General features: G+C 36.6%; 1 protein-coding gene and 1 long non-coding RNA gene across 7 annotated transcripts in view; one reads left to right on the forward strand and one right to left on the reverse strand.

The window, feature by feature from the left end:
- The window catches only part of LOC143144593 (uncharacterized), a 259819-nt gene that overhangs the window by 173694 nt on the left and 72216 nt on the right, over positions 1 to 13909 (forward strand). For all 5 annotated transcript variants that reach the window (XM_076307173.1, XM_076307170.1, XM_076307169.1 and 2 more), the window contains exons 14-16: positions 1474 to 1644; positions 4304 to 4441; positions 6614 to 6719. In XM_076307173.1, the coding sequence (XP_076163288.1) occupies positions 1474 to 1644; positions 4304 to 4441; positions 6614 to 6719 (415 nt within the window). The remainder of the gene's footprint in view (positions 1 to 1473; positions 1645 to 4303; positions 4442 to 6613; positions 6720 to 13909) is intronic.
- LOC143144596 (uncharacterized) lies at positions 7642 to 12680 on the reverse strand. Of its 2 annotated transcripts, XR_012991458.1 has the most exons (3): positions 9109 to 9791; positions 8935 to 9043; positions 7642 to 8845 (listed from the first exon to the last, which is right to left on the reverse strand). It is a non-coding gene; the product is annotated as an uncharacterized LOC143144596 (long non-coding RNA). The 2 variants fall into 2 exon arrangements; XR_012991459.1 differs by lacking the exons at positions 8935 to 9043; positions 9109 to 9791 and adding an exon at positions 12545 to 12680.

The raw sequence follows: 13909 nt of genomic DNA on the forward strand, positions 1-13909 counted from the left end.
GCGAGAAGCCTTCGATACCCTCGACCGATAAGACGTTTTTAAAGTATCGACCGACAGGTCTTGATGTGAGAAGTTTACGGCACGATGCTGGAAGAAGCTTCGAGGGAACCAGACGAATTGGTTAGACCATTAGCGCGGTTTATCGCTTCTGGCTATTTTCCCTCGGCTCTTGTAGCTCAATGATCAAACCAAGAACCGATGTGAAATAGTTCCGGTTAGAGATCGGAGAGCGTAGTTCCAGTTAGAGATTCAAGCCAACGAAGAAGAAGGTTCTGGACGAACGCCAATGTGGGACGATTAGAGCTTCTTCGATGAACGATTTCGTTCGGTTTCGTCGTGCGATGGTATCGGTCGAGGGTCGAGATTATTCTGCGAGGAATAAGAAAAGTAATAAACGTCTATGGGGGACGCAGGGATATTGAATTTAGTGGATTTTTGAACGTTTTAGCGAGTTTTCAATTTGTGGCAGTTTTTGTAACATTGAACCGACCAGTCTCGAGCAAGGTGTTCGATACTTTGAATGTTATGTATTTTGTATAATTTATGTATACGTTACGTATACTTTGCAAGTTAGTGTCGTAGATGAGATTCTTTTATTTTGAAAAATTAGTAAGAAAAGAGTGCACGTGTATGGAGAACGAACGTAGAAATCTTGCATTTAGCGAACCTGTCTTGAATTTTGCGAATTTGGAACGTTTTAGCGAGTTTCGAATTTGTCAATTTTTTTTTACCATTAAATGAACTATTCTTGAGTAACGTGTTCGATATTTTTGAAAGTCTTACGAGTTTTATACTTTCTATAATTTATACATACGTTACGTATACTTTGGAAATTAGTGTCCTATATAAAGTTAGTGTCTTTTCAAGTTTGTATTTTGTTTAAAAAACTTAATAAGAAAAGTCTTACAAGTTATATAATTTGTATAATTTATCCATACGTTACGTATACTTTGCAAATTAGTGTCCTATATAAAATTAGCATCTTTTATTTTAAAAAATTAGTGTGTTTTATTTTAAAAAATTAATAAGAAAAGTCTTACAAGTTACATACTTTGTATAATTTATACATACGTTACGTATACTTTGCAAATTAGTGTTCTATATAAAATTAGCGTCTTTTATTTTAAAAAATTAATAAAAAAATTACATACTTTGTGTAATTTATACATACGTTACGTACACTTTGCAAATTAGTGTCCTATATAAAATTAGCATCGTTTATTTTAAAAAATTAATAAGAAAAGTCTTACAAGTTACATATTTTGTATAATTTATATATACATTACCTATACTTTGCAAGTTGGTATACAAAATTCTTTCATTTTGAAAAACTGCCAATAATATCATCGAAACGGAATAAATCCGATCATAATCAACGATGATCCACCTTGAACATTTTATTTTCTCGATTACTCGATTTCACCTTATTATTATTATTTCTTGTTTACTTATTACCATTTATGTTTCTGTTAGGAAAAGTATATGAGCGAACCGTACAGCGAAGCGCCCGACGTAGAGACGGCTCGAAGATTATTGGACTTCGGAGACGATTACCGAAACTTCCTCGATAGTCAATCCGATTGTGCCTCCAGTATGAGTGCAGTTCCCACTAGTTCTCCACTGCCTAGAAGTCGTATGCATCATGTACGTTCCATTCTATTCTTTTTTCTCGATCGAGTGTCCATATTCTTTTTGTGATGTCCGAGCTTTATTATAATTTTTACACCGTTTCTATATTTTCTTTTCTCTCTCTCTCTCTCCACTTTCCCTTTGCGTTCTGTGTATATACCGCGAATCGTTACGTGGTACCGCACGTAAATTAATTTTATTTTATAGTCGCGATTCAACGTCGGTATCGTTTCGAGAGTTTCTCGAAAGTTTCGTTATTATATCAAAAATAAGAAAAAAAATAAAAAAAAAATAGCTTTAATTGTGTTCGCGTGGATTTCCTCGTACGTTATATAATATTACACGAGATTGATTCGAATCACCTCGATGCATTTCGGTTCGTTTCGTGTTCGTACAGTGATTTCATTGGATCGTAATGTATCGAGGTTCGTTTAGTAACGACAATACCGAAGTTGATGTATTATAGTTGCGTTAGCCTTAGTATTCTGTTTGCGTTGTAGCGTTTCAATTATATGAAGAATAATAAAGGTTCGAAGGATATCACCGTTTTGTACATTGCTGTGGGTAGAATGTAATTCCTCTGCAGCAAATAAAATTTCGGTCACAGACGACCAAACACGAAGACAATATTAATAATTATAATAAATTCTTTTCTTCCCTTGCAAACCTTACACCGAATTATTACCTTGGATCAGGGATACGTGTTCAGTTTTTCAATATTTATGTACAGTACGTAGCGCGGTGAATTTATTATTTTTTTGTTTTGTTTTCAATCTCGATTATAATTCAACGTGTAATTACGACTCGATGGTACGTAATATCCGGTACGCGGTAATTAGTACTTTTTACGCTACGATTTTATATCGACTAACGATACATAATCGTGAATAGTGTTATTTTTAAATCTCTCGCTGAATGTATTCCTTGGTCGAATCTCTCCGTCTCTTATCAAGAGTTCTCTGAGATGAATGCGTCTCTGCGATGATGATATCTTAACGAGGGTAAACGAATGTAATTACGGCCATAGTCGCTACTAAAGCACTTTTGCAGTCGAGTGGGCAAAGAATGATTTGACGGCAGACATAAATCACAAATCGTTACGAACTCTTTGCATTCCGTATCATTTCCAGCCGTTTAAAATGTTAACGTATACGTGTCTACGTGCTCGCAATATTCCTTGAATATACTCGGTAATTAGATCGATGAAAATTATATGTCTAAAATATAATATAATGTAATACAACTCGGAGAAAAAAAATAGTATAGATACACGTTGTTGTAAAACGCAAATTATATTCTTATACACGAGTTAGTAACAATATTGAGAAATATTGATGAATAATATGTACAACGTATAGGAATAATTATCAATTATATATTTACGAATACAATTAGTTCGACGGTGATTTTAACGAATTATTGGAAACGATCTTTTAACGAGACGATATTTTATGAACGATATGCAAAACATATGTCGTTACGTAGCATGTATCTTTTGATACCGACAGCACATATGTGTACAAAACGATCAGTTCGTTATCTTGATTTTACATTAACCTTAGATAACTATGATAACTAGATCTCGAAAATTTTCGTCCTTGATAATGGCGCGTTCTGAGCACCACTGGTACGAGCGCAATACAAGCATCGTTCTCTGCTTGGCTTCAATATCTTTTGATCAGTGGTACGCAACTGCTGCGCTGCGAACTTCGGACGAGATTCAATAGAGCATTCTACTTTGTGATTACGAATCGGGATCCTAATTTTCAGTAATCATCTTCAAATTATACCGAGCGATTAAGTTAATAGTGAGTCTAAAGTCTAGAAGTTAATAGTAATGTCTAGAAGTCTAGAAGTTTAACGGTCAGTCCAAAGTTTAGAAGCTAACAGTAAGTTTAAAGTCTAAATGTTAACAGTAAGTTTAAAATCTAGATGTTAACTGTAAGTCTAAAGTCTAGATGTTAACTGCGAGTTTAAAGTATAAATGTTAACAGTAAGTTTAAAGTCTAGATGTTAACAGTAAGTCTAAAGTCTAAATGTTAACAGTAAGTTTGAAGTGTAAATGTTAACAGCAAGTCTAAAGTCTAAATGTTAACAGCAAGTCTAGTCTAAATGTTAACAGCAAGTCTAAAGTCTGGAAGTTAACAATAAGTTCAAAGTCTAGAAGTTAACAGTGAGTCTGAAGTCTAAATGTTAACAGTAAGTCAAAAATTTAGAAATTAACAGTGGGTCTGAAGTCTAAATGTTAACAGTAAGTCAAAAATTTAGAAATTAACAGTGAGCCTGAAGTTTAGATGTTAATAGTAAGTCAAAAATTTAGAAATTAACAGTGAGTCTGAAGTCTAAATGTTAACCGTGAGTCTGAAGCCTAAATGTTAATAGTGAGTCAAAAATGTAGAAATTAATAGTGAGTCCGAAGTCTATAAGTTAACAGTAAGTCAAAAATTTAGAAATTAACAGTAAGTCAAAAATTTAGAAATTAACAGTAAGTCAAAAATTTAGAAATTAACACTAAGTCAAAAATTTAGAAATAAGTAAGTCTAGAACCTAGAAGTTAAGACTAAGTCTAAAGTCTAGAAGCAACGCTACACTTATGAAACAATCAGCAGCTAATAAGACATTGAAATATTAATCGAGTAGAATTATACAACAGTGTGTTTCATACGTGTTACAGGAGATCACCGATACCACGGAAGACAGCGACAGCGACGTGGAGGACGTACGGAACGTTGTGGAAAAGTCACAGTCGCAGCTAGCCCTCGCTGAAAATCTGTTTTTAAGGTCGAATGGTGGAACAATGTCGGAGGATTGCGTATGTATATCCCCAGTGGGGTTTATCCTTCTGTACTTTTTGGCGAGAAAAATGTACAGTGTGTTTTACATTTTGCTGAAAAGTGTTAGCAAGTTTGCCTCTATCTTCTATCGCATAACCGTTTCCACCGTTGTTAACGTGGTGTCTGTATGCGATCGCATGAAGTGCTTTTTGCTGAACAAGGGTCCGCACGTGTCAGACGAGAGTGAGAAATACGATTGAGCTTGCCCGCTTCTGCGCTTTCTCCGCTTTCAGTGTTAACGTTAAGGTAATATTAGATAGTTTTTATCGCCGCAATATTTTACAAGCTTCGTACACCGGAATATGAAACATCTCGTTCGAAATAGTCACGGCACTGTGTATTGAAATAATACAACCGTTCCTTTCTTTAGCCACTGCTATTTCCTTTTCCCAAAGTGACGATACTGATGTTGAACTTCCTTGCTGTATGTAATATTATTAATATATGTATATTTTATAATAGAGTTTACGTTTATCCATAGCGTATACAAGCCATTGATATATATATATATATTTATCTGGTAAACGAATATTCGAATGCTTTACATAACGAACATTGTAAAATCATGAATAAAATTATTTTTGTAAAATACATTCGGATTAATACGAGCAAAAAACGTTTGCCTCTTCATTATTGTGTCTTGTGTTCGTTCACCTAATCACCCTAATGTGTATCGTTATATTCGTCATTATAATTCAATGTACATATTTACCGATAGTGTAAAAAATGATCAGGTAATTATACTATTTTATCGTGCATAAAATTCGAGTATTTTCTACGAATGGACGAGATCAAATTAAATTTCATTAATACATCGTAGTTGTAAATATACATTGGGTAGGTTAATTGGTATTGTACATCGTATATAGTTCAATGTGAAACTATTACGTCGTGTATAACACAAGTTGAAGAAATTGTGTGTGACGATGTTTGCTTGCATGTTTGCCTGCCGCTGCTTTGTCCTTATTCTGCTTCTTGCTGCGTGTATCAACAAATCACAGAGATAAACACAGTCAGTGTTTATGTCCCTGGCTCGTTAGATGGGCAGTTACTTGTTGCTTTTGCAGAGGTACGTTCATTCAGAAACGCTGCTTTCGAGTGTCAAAATGTAAGATAGTAATACTCGATGTTACAATAGTAATACTCGAGGCTTCTTGTAACATAGTCTATCGTTTTAACTGTATACTCATTCATAATCTAGTTTTACCGTTTCTCAATAGAAAATTAAAAATTCAATAAGTGCATGAGACGATAATACGTTGCTCAAAATAATTTATTATTCAATATTTTGTGAGCTGTACAGAGTGAACTATGGGTACAAATTTAATTAGCTAGTTTTTCTTCGTAACGAATACTTTTTGTTTTTTAGTGTGAACGAAGTTAATCCGTAATGGATCCATTCTGTGATCGTGTGTAACTTTCTGATTGCATAAATACTCAAGACAATATGCATTGTACAGCACACTGTGTATAGTGCTACCAATACAGAAATTAGATATCGAGTATCTTGAATATTCAATTAAACATCGAAATTGAACTTTGTATACGTCTAATGTACACCTTGGTAGCTATTTAAATAATTCACATATATTACATCGCGATTATCTTGAGCAACGTATTAGAATAAACGAATTCTATTTCACATTTAAATTTCTTTCTCTACAATTATCGGATTGATGTATACATTTCTTGTTTACGAACAGTTTCTATACACTGGAATTTTCCATGATCTATGAACAGTCAGTGACGTATAATCACCTATCTGGTACGATACAAAAAGTCGAACTGTCTCTGTTTATAACGAAATATTTACACGAAATATAATTATAACCAATAGTTCTTTCCAAACAAGTTCGACGATCATTATTCTTCTCCAAGAACACTTCTACTAATAAATTTAAACTTACTAATAAATTATATCACTGTAAAATAAAAAATTGCTCTAAGGATAAAAAAACAAAACGAAAAATTTATGCATCAATTCGGTACTTTGAATAATTACGAATATATACGAGAGTTGAATAATTCCAGGTTGGTTCGTACATAAAACAAAAAAAGTTCACCGGTTGTTCTATTCGTTGCATGTTCCTCGAATGCAATTTTTTATCTTCTTTTTTACTCCACGACTGATCTATCTTTTTCTGTTGTAGACCGAAGTCGAGTGCGCGTGTAGAGAGAACCTGAGGTGCCTTCACGCGCTATTGGAGTCCGTGAGCAATTCATTCCGAAGCGAAAAATATGTGAAACAAGTTCGTGGTGAGTACAACAATCAAATTCAACGCCGAACACTTTCTATATCGCTGTCGTACATGACCGCCGTATTAGTTACCGCTCTGAGCGGACTTGTCTTTTTGCTTCTCTCGTAATTTTTGGAACTCCTCGACCCCGTACGAAGTATCCTATGAAGGGTGACAACCGCAGCGAAAAAAAGGGTGTGTCGTCCCTTCGGATCGAGTGATCGTTCCGATTATTATTATTTTTTTCTTCTTCTTTTTCTCTCTCTCTCTCTCTCCAACGCCTTCACGAGATCCCTACCGTACGAATTTTTACGATGCTTTCAGCTAAATACTAAAACAGCTTCGTTTCGAACGTTTATCTTGCACTAACGCAAAACGTCGTTTGGTTTTTTATTCGAACAACGTCGAGAACGATACATCGCAATTGTACAACAATTGCAACGTATCGACAGTATTAATATTTGATTGAAAGTGACGTCGGTTTTCGAGATCTCCATTAATCGGAGAACCATTCCATCGGTATATAATATGTGTAAAGGAAAATTTATCGAATGTTAACCGAATCGTACTTTCCATTAGTCGATACGAAACTTCCAGATATCCTTAAGAGTGGTAACTAACAAATTCTGTACGTATTTAGATCTCTAAGCCCGATAAAGTTAAACGACGTTTCATACACCGAGGTGTAGACACTTTTTTTTAAGTTACTTATAAAGACTGATATGCAAGTATTAGCGTATTATATATGCACTTTGCTTTCAATGTACTCGATAAGACGTGCTCCTGATAAAAATGTATGCATTTGGAATCATTTTCGTTGTATTTTATATATATGTAGAGATTTTTCATGAACATTTTAGTATGTAAAACGGTAAGCGTCGAACGATTCATATTTTGTAATTAAGAATCATCAATTTTCATGCTATTTTTGTAGTTTGCTCGAATGCACTCGCACACGAGAGAGGTTGTTGAAACGTTCAAATTTTAATGCATACATTGAATGTTACAAATTCGAAAGTTATCGATACGGCTTGCGCACAAGAGCAATGTGTATGATACGATACTTTTTAAAAATTAAACGTATATATATATAGATATTCATATATTTATATACAATAATTGCATGTGTAAATTTGCCTGAATCGTGAATTGATTATCTGCATGCTTGAACAATGAATTATTTTGCACATCGATGTCTATTTTGATCGATTATTATTTATATATCCTTGACGAGGTATGAAAATTTATTATATCTATATTATTTGTTACTTTCGAATCGATTGAAAGACGTTGAGGAAATTTTTAACTTGCAATATTAAATTACTTGCTCCGGAAGGAACAGTTTTATCAAATTTTAATAAAGAATCGGTATCTCCTTGAGAAATATCGCGTTAAAGATATTAAAATTCATGTATTGCCTTTGTGCTAATTTTGCCCTTATCTTAGTTAATGCTAGGGAAATGTAGACATTGCGAGAGGAAACGCAAATTGGACGCATATCTGTCTTGTACGAGTATCGATATTTAATTTTTTAACATCACACGTTTATACAACATTTTAATTAATGCTTCTCTTTTTTATCTTTATTTTGTTGCAACGCGATTGCAACGAACATTTAGAGTATTTTCATTTTTAGTTTACCTTTGTATACGTTCATTGTAATTATTATGTAATAAATACTGCTGTGTTGTGGCTTTTTACTAATTATTCTCTTGTGTCTTTCTTCACCTATAGAGAATATTATTTTTGTTCACCGGCCCTTACTATTAGATTACGAATAGTCTACGTAATAAATTTACCAAATTTCGTAACATTTGTTCCTCTTGTGAAACTGGTACGAAAATTTATAACAATAACAATAGTAATAACAATCCACGTTATCGCGCGTGTAATAATAAAAACCAATTATTTGCTAATGATTGCGGACAAGATCATTACGAGAATTGGACACGCGTCTCTCGATTACGTTTAATTCGTTTAATTAATTGCTTCGTTACACTAACTACAAGACGCTCGAATGCTATTACCTCGAACAAACTACACATATTTTTTTCTATTTTTTTTTTTTTACAGCATTTATCTGCCTGCAGCATGAAATTATTTCAAAGCTATTTGCTATGCCCGCGGAATCCATTTCCTCGATTTCTGTAACAAGTACACTTTCATTACCATTTAAACACGATAAATAATCGTTCCTGATACGATTCGATTATTTTCAATGTACGTTCGATTACCATGTACGTACGTAATTTTCATTCTCATTCGATACAATACAAGAAAATCCTTCCAACCAGTGTAACACCACAGTAGACCATGTATCCTTGCATTTGATAATTTTGCATGCTATACCAAAATATTTACCGTAAACATAATCGTACAATTATTACAACACACGACTGTGTTCTTACAACTTTATCCGTAGAACGAAGTTGGTAAATACGAAACATCGTACGAGAAATCGTCTCGGGAGGCTCCTCGAGTGCATTGGTTACGCTACAATAGCAAAGACACGCTCGACGTGGAAGCTCGAGTTTCGAGTGTCTCCGAACTCGGTTACTCGAATTTCTCTCGTCTCGAGCTTCCTTCCTCCCGGTTCGAACTGGTGTGTATCGAGTGGCCCGTAACAACACCACCGACCGTGTCGACTCTTCCACACGAAGTCAACGAACCATTATCACGGCGAGAATCAAACTCGACGTGGAAACACACGGTGGTCTGTCTCTCTCCGTTTGGTTCAACGAAAGCATCGATCGCGATCGGTAATCCGGACGTTGCACGAACGCGTGCCGTGTGGGTGCACGCACGTGGGTGGACACGCTCCGCGCGAGTGCGTCCGTAGACCGTCGAGTCTCACCTTATATGAAGCATCGGGCGTTACGAAGTCGCACGAACCGGTACTCGGCCGTTCTCGTCACCGTCCGCGGGATTTGCGGGAGAATCGTCCACGTCGGACAACACGCGTGCTCAGTAGTCAGTTTCCCTACCGCGGGGAACACACCGTATTCGTTCGGCACGGAACAGCTGATTACACGGACCACGCGCGTCTGTTGACATTTTCAGGTGACCTCGCCTCGGTCGAAATAACGATAGACATTTGTCCTTCGTGTCTCGAACGAAACGTGGAATCGAACAACACCGAGACGAAGAATTGACGAGGTATCGTTCGTGTTTATTCTATCTCGATCGAAGCGTAGAATCGGTATACGGACCGCGCGTGTGTTTGTTGACGTTTGGAGGTGACCTCGCGCCGGTGGAACAACGACAGACCGTGTTTTTTGTGTCTCGAAAGAAACGTAGAATCGAACAACACCGAGACGAAGAATTGACGAGGTATCGTTCGTATTTATACTATCTCGATCGAAGCGTAGAATCAGTATACGGACCGTGCGTGTGTTTGTTGACGTTTGGAGGTGACCTCGCTTCGGTGGAACAACGATAGACCGTGTTTTTTGTGTCTCGAACGAAAAGTAGAATCCAGTAACACCGAGACGAAGCGTTCACGAGGTATAGTTCCTATTTATTCTATCTCGATCGAAGCGTAGAATCGGTGTACGGACTACGCGTGTGTTTGTTGACGTTTGGAGGTGACCTCGCGTCGGTGGAACAACGACAGACCGTGTTTTTTGTGTCTCGAACGAAACGTGGAATCGTATTTAACGCGTATTTAACGAGAGGTCGAGCGTGTTCGTGACTCGATCGAAACGCAGAATCAATGATTCACGGACAAGTTGGTGACGTTTGGTGACCCCGCGTCAAGTTCGATCGTTCTTATCGTATCTCGACCGAAGTCTAGAATCAGTGATCCGAGTAACACGATCGAGTACCGGAAGAAACTGTAACATCTTGTAGCACGATTACTAGTGGTTCGAGTATACGACGAGGTGCTCACGTCGGATGATGCAACGCGTCCATAACGAGAGATTGACCGTGTTTTTTCGCATCTCGACCGAAGCGGGGAATCAGTGCACCGTGGATCGCGCGCGTTCGTTGACTATTGACGTTTCGGCGAGGGTGAGCACGCGTCAGTTGCAATAGCGCGTTCGCAACGTGAGATCGACCCCGTTTTCGTATCTCGGAACGGAGTGATCCGAATAATACGATCAGTGATCTATGTACACGTATCGCAAGGAACTATAAACAACATCTTAGACCGCGATTAATAGCATGGTTCGAGTACGTATGCAACTAGGTGACCCCTACTCGGTCAGTAATTCGAACGACGCGTTCATAACGAGGGTTTGACCGTCTTTTTCGCAACTCGAGCGAAGTGTAGAATCAGTGATCCGAATAATACATACGATCAGTGGTCCATATCTACTACGAGGAACTCGAAAGAACATCCTAGAACGATAGTTCCACGTATACGTTCTATAAAGAGTTACGAAGAATATTTCAGAGATTGAAAGTTCCTTTCTTTTTTTTCTTTAAACGAAAATTGTGCTTTCACGGTAACGGTGTTGATCGATAATCGACGCGTTAAAATCCAGAAAGGAACAGCGAGATGTACGAAATTTCTCACCGCTGAACTCGAATACCGTGTCCAGGTGCATTCCTTCCAGCTCTCCAGTGCTCGTAAGTGACCATCGAAGCATTGTTCTCGCGTCTCGACGTTCGAGTGGGTCTCGAATCGAAGACTAGCTCGATTTTTTTGATTCTCTCGCGCACCTTTCTCCCATTAACTCTTCCTTCTCCGTTGATCGAGTGGTCGAGTTTTTTTTGTGTACACTGCGGTGGGAATAGGTGCGAGCGGTTCGATTGAACGCAGGCCAAGTTTAACGAAGCTAGACTTTCGAAAAACACCTCAGTTGGTCGAGTTTCGTATCAACGTGACCAGCGATTCGAAGTTCTCCGTTTTAAACTGTTTTAATCGTTCCGGTTGAAGTTCGTTCGGAACGTTCGTGTCGATCGAATCGGATTCGGGGAGGCGAGAAATGATTTTTCGTGCGACGAACGACATTGAGAATTGAGGAAAGGTTGAATCGTCGATCGTGGCTCGTGATATTTGCAAAAATGGAGAACACTGTCGGGAAAGACTCACCGGATACCTGTTACGCGTACCAGGAGATTATCGCGAAGGATCTGCCGGACGATGCTCGTACGTACGATTTTCGTATGTATTGAATTTACCACCTGTAAACGCCACGCGTGTTTCGCTGGCCTTGAACGGGTCGCGTGAATGTAACGTGAAAAAAAAGAGAAAAATACAAAGAGAAAGAAAAAAAAAAACTCGTTTGTCCCGGACAATTTCACGAAAGGACGGAAACAGGAACGAGAGATGAATAACCGTGTTAAGAGACGAATGGATTAAAATTTTTAATTGAATCGCGCGTGCTCGTGAAATTCAGAACATGTAATAATTTGTACGATTAATATCGCGAATTGAAAAGTATGCCGATGCTTGTCTTCGGGGAATTTCATGTAGAAATTTTTTTAACGTTATTCGACCTGAATTTTAATCGTTCATTTATGTAACAGAGGTTGGAATTAGTTTTTTTTTTCTTTTTTGTTCGCGATTAATTCGAAAATCGTGAATCTCGGAAAATGGAAACGATATTTATTAGAAATGATTACGTAGCTTTGAAATTGAGTCGAAAATGCGTTTATTTGATTTTATATGCATCGACAGTGGATCGTATCGCGTTCAGGTTGATCGATTGAAACGATATTTTGTAAATAAGAGCGTCACAAATCTTTCCAAGTATGTTTGATAAAATATAAACACTATTTCGAGGTTGAAATTAAACAAAGGTGGTTACGTAAATGCTCGTTCCACGTGACCTTGTTCCACAGTTACAAAATATGCTACGTGAGCTCGTTCTGTTCGCAATTATGCACGGAGCTAACCTTTTAGAACGAACAATAACGTTCGGTGAATCGTCTCGATCCATTGTTTTCGTGATAACAGTGATTGTAACAAATTTCCACCGGAACGATTGCGTTTAAATGGCTGCATTCAGGAACCGAGTAAATAGAACAAACGTGTAAACAAATTTCTCTACTTGTTGTTCACATTTCATGAAAGACACTGTGCATTACAGTCTCTATAATTATTGATTGCATCAGTGAATCACGGTATTATGCAATTGTTGTGCTTTTAATATCGCGATAAGTTTTGCAACGCGCGTAAACTATCAATCTATCGTAATCGTAAATTACCATACGATAGAATAAAATTATTATGATTGAGCAGTTTGCGCGGTGTGCAAAACTCGTTGATACGAGGATGTGTGCGATACGATCGATTATTAACCAATAATAGATGACAAGATACAGTGATCTCTTTTCTATAATGTTTAATCGGTAAACCGTACCTCGCGGATCCTTATCGTTTATTTATGCCGTACGCAGTTTTGTTTTCACTGGCACGGCACGCTATTTTGCGTTTCGGAGTGGCAATGTTCGTTCAGAGTCTGACATCATCCCGGAAGATAAGCCGGTATTCTTCTCCAACTGAGTTCCGTTACCTGTCAAATCGATGTTCGTTACGTCGATAATACCATCGCTCCAAATTAGGACTAGAACTATTCTATTCGAATGCATAATTTAATTTTACAACGAATAATTCTCGTCGTGGTAGCACTCGAAGAAATGGGTCGAAACGTTGAATAAAAATATCGAGCTTCGTTTGTATTGCTAGGATTGATTCTTTTGAATAATTTAATAATCTGACTATTCGAATATTTGATTATTGGAATATTTGACTATTCGAATATTTGATTATTCGAATATTTGATTATTCGAATATTTGATTATTGGAATATTTGATTATTCGAATATTTGATTATTGGAATATTTGACTATTCGAATATTTGATTATTCGAATATTTGATTATTGGAATATTTGATTATTCGAATATTTGATTATTCGAATATTTGATTATTCGAATATTTGATTATTGGAATATTTGATTATTCGAATATTTGATTATTCGAATATTTGATTATTCGAATATTTGATTATTCGAATATTTGATTATTCGAATAATTGAATATCCAATATTTGGGTGTTTGAATACTTCAGCATTTGAGTATTCTAGTATTCTAGTATTCGAACATTTTAGTGCTTTAGTAATTTTTGCGATTTAGTGTTTTTTTTGCGATTTAGTGTTTTAGTGTTTTAGTGTTCGAACATTGAATAGAATCATTCAAATATCGGTGTATTCGAATACCAACAGAAAAATTCAATCATCTTAATGTTTCTTTATCGAA

The sequence above is a fragment of the Ptiloglossa arizonensis genome, chromosome 3 (assembly GCF_051014685.1).
Source record: "Ptiloglossa arizonensis isolate GNS036 chromosome 3, iyPtiAriz1_principal, whole genome shotgun sequence".
In the NCBI taxonomy this organism is placed as follows: domain Eukaryota; kingdom Metazoa; phylum Arthropoda; class Insecta; order Hymenoptera; family Colletidae; genus Ptiloglossa; species Ptiloglossa arizonensis.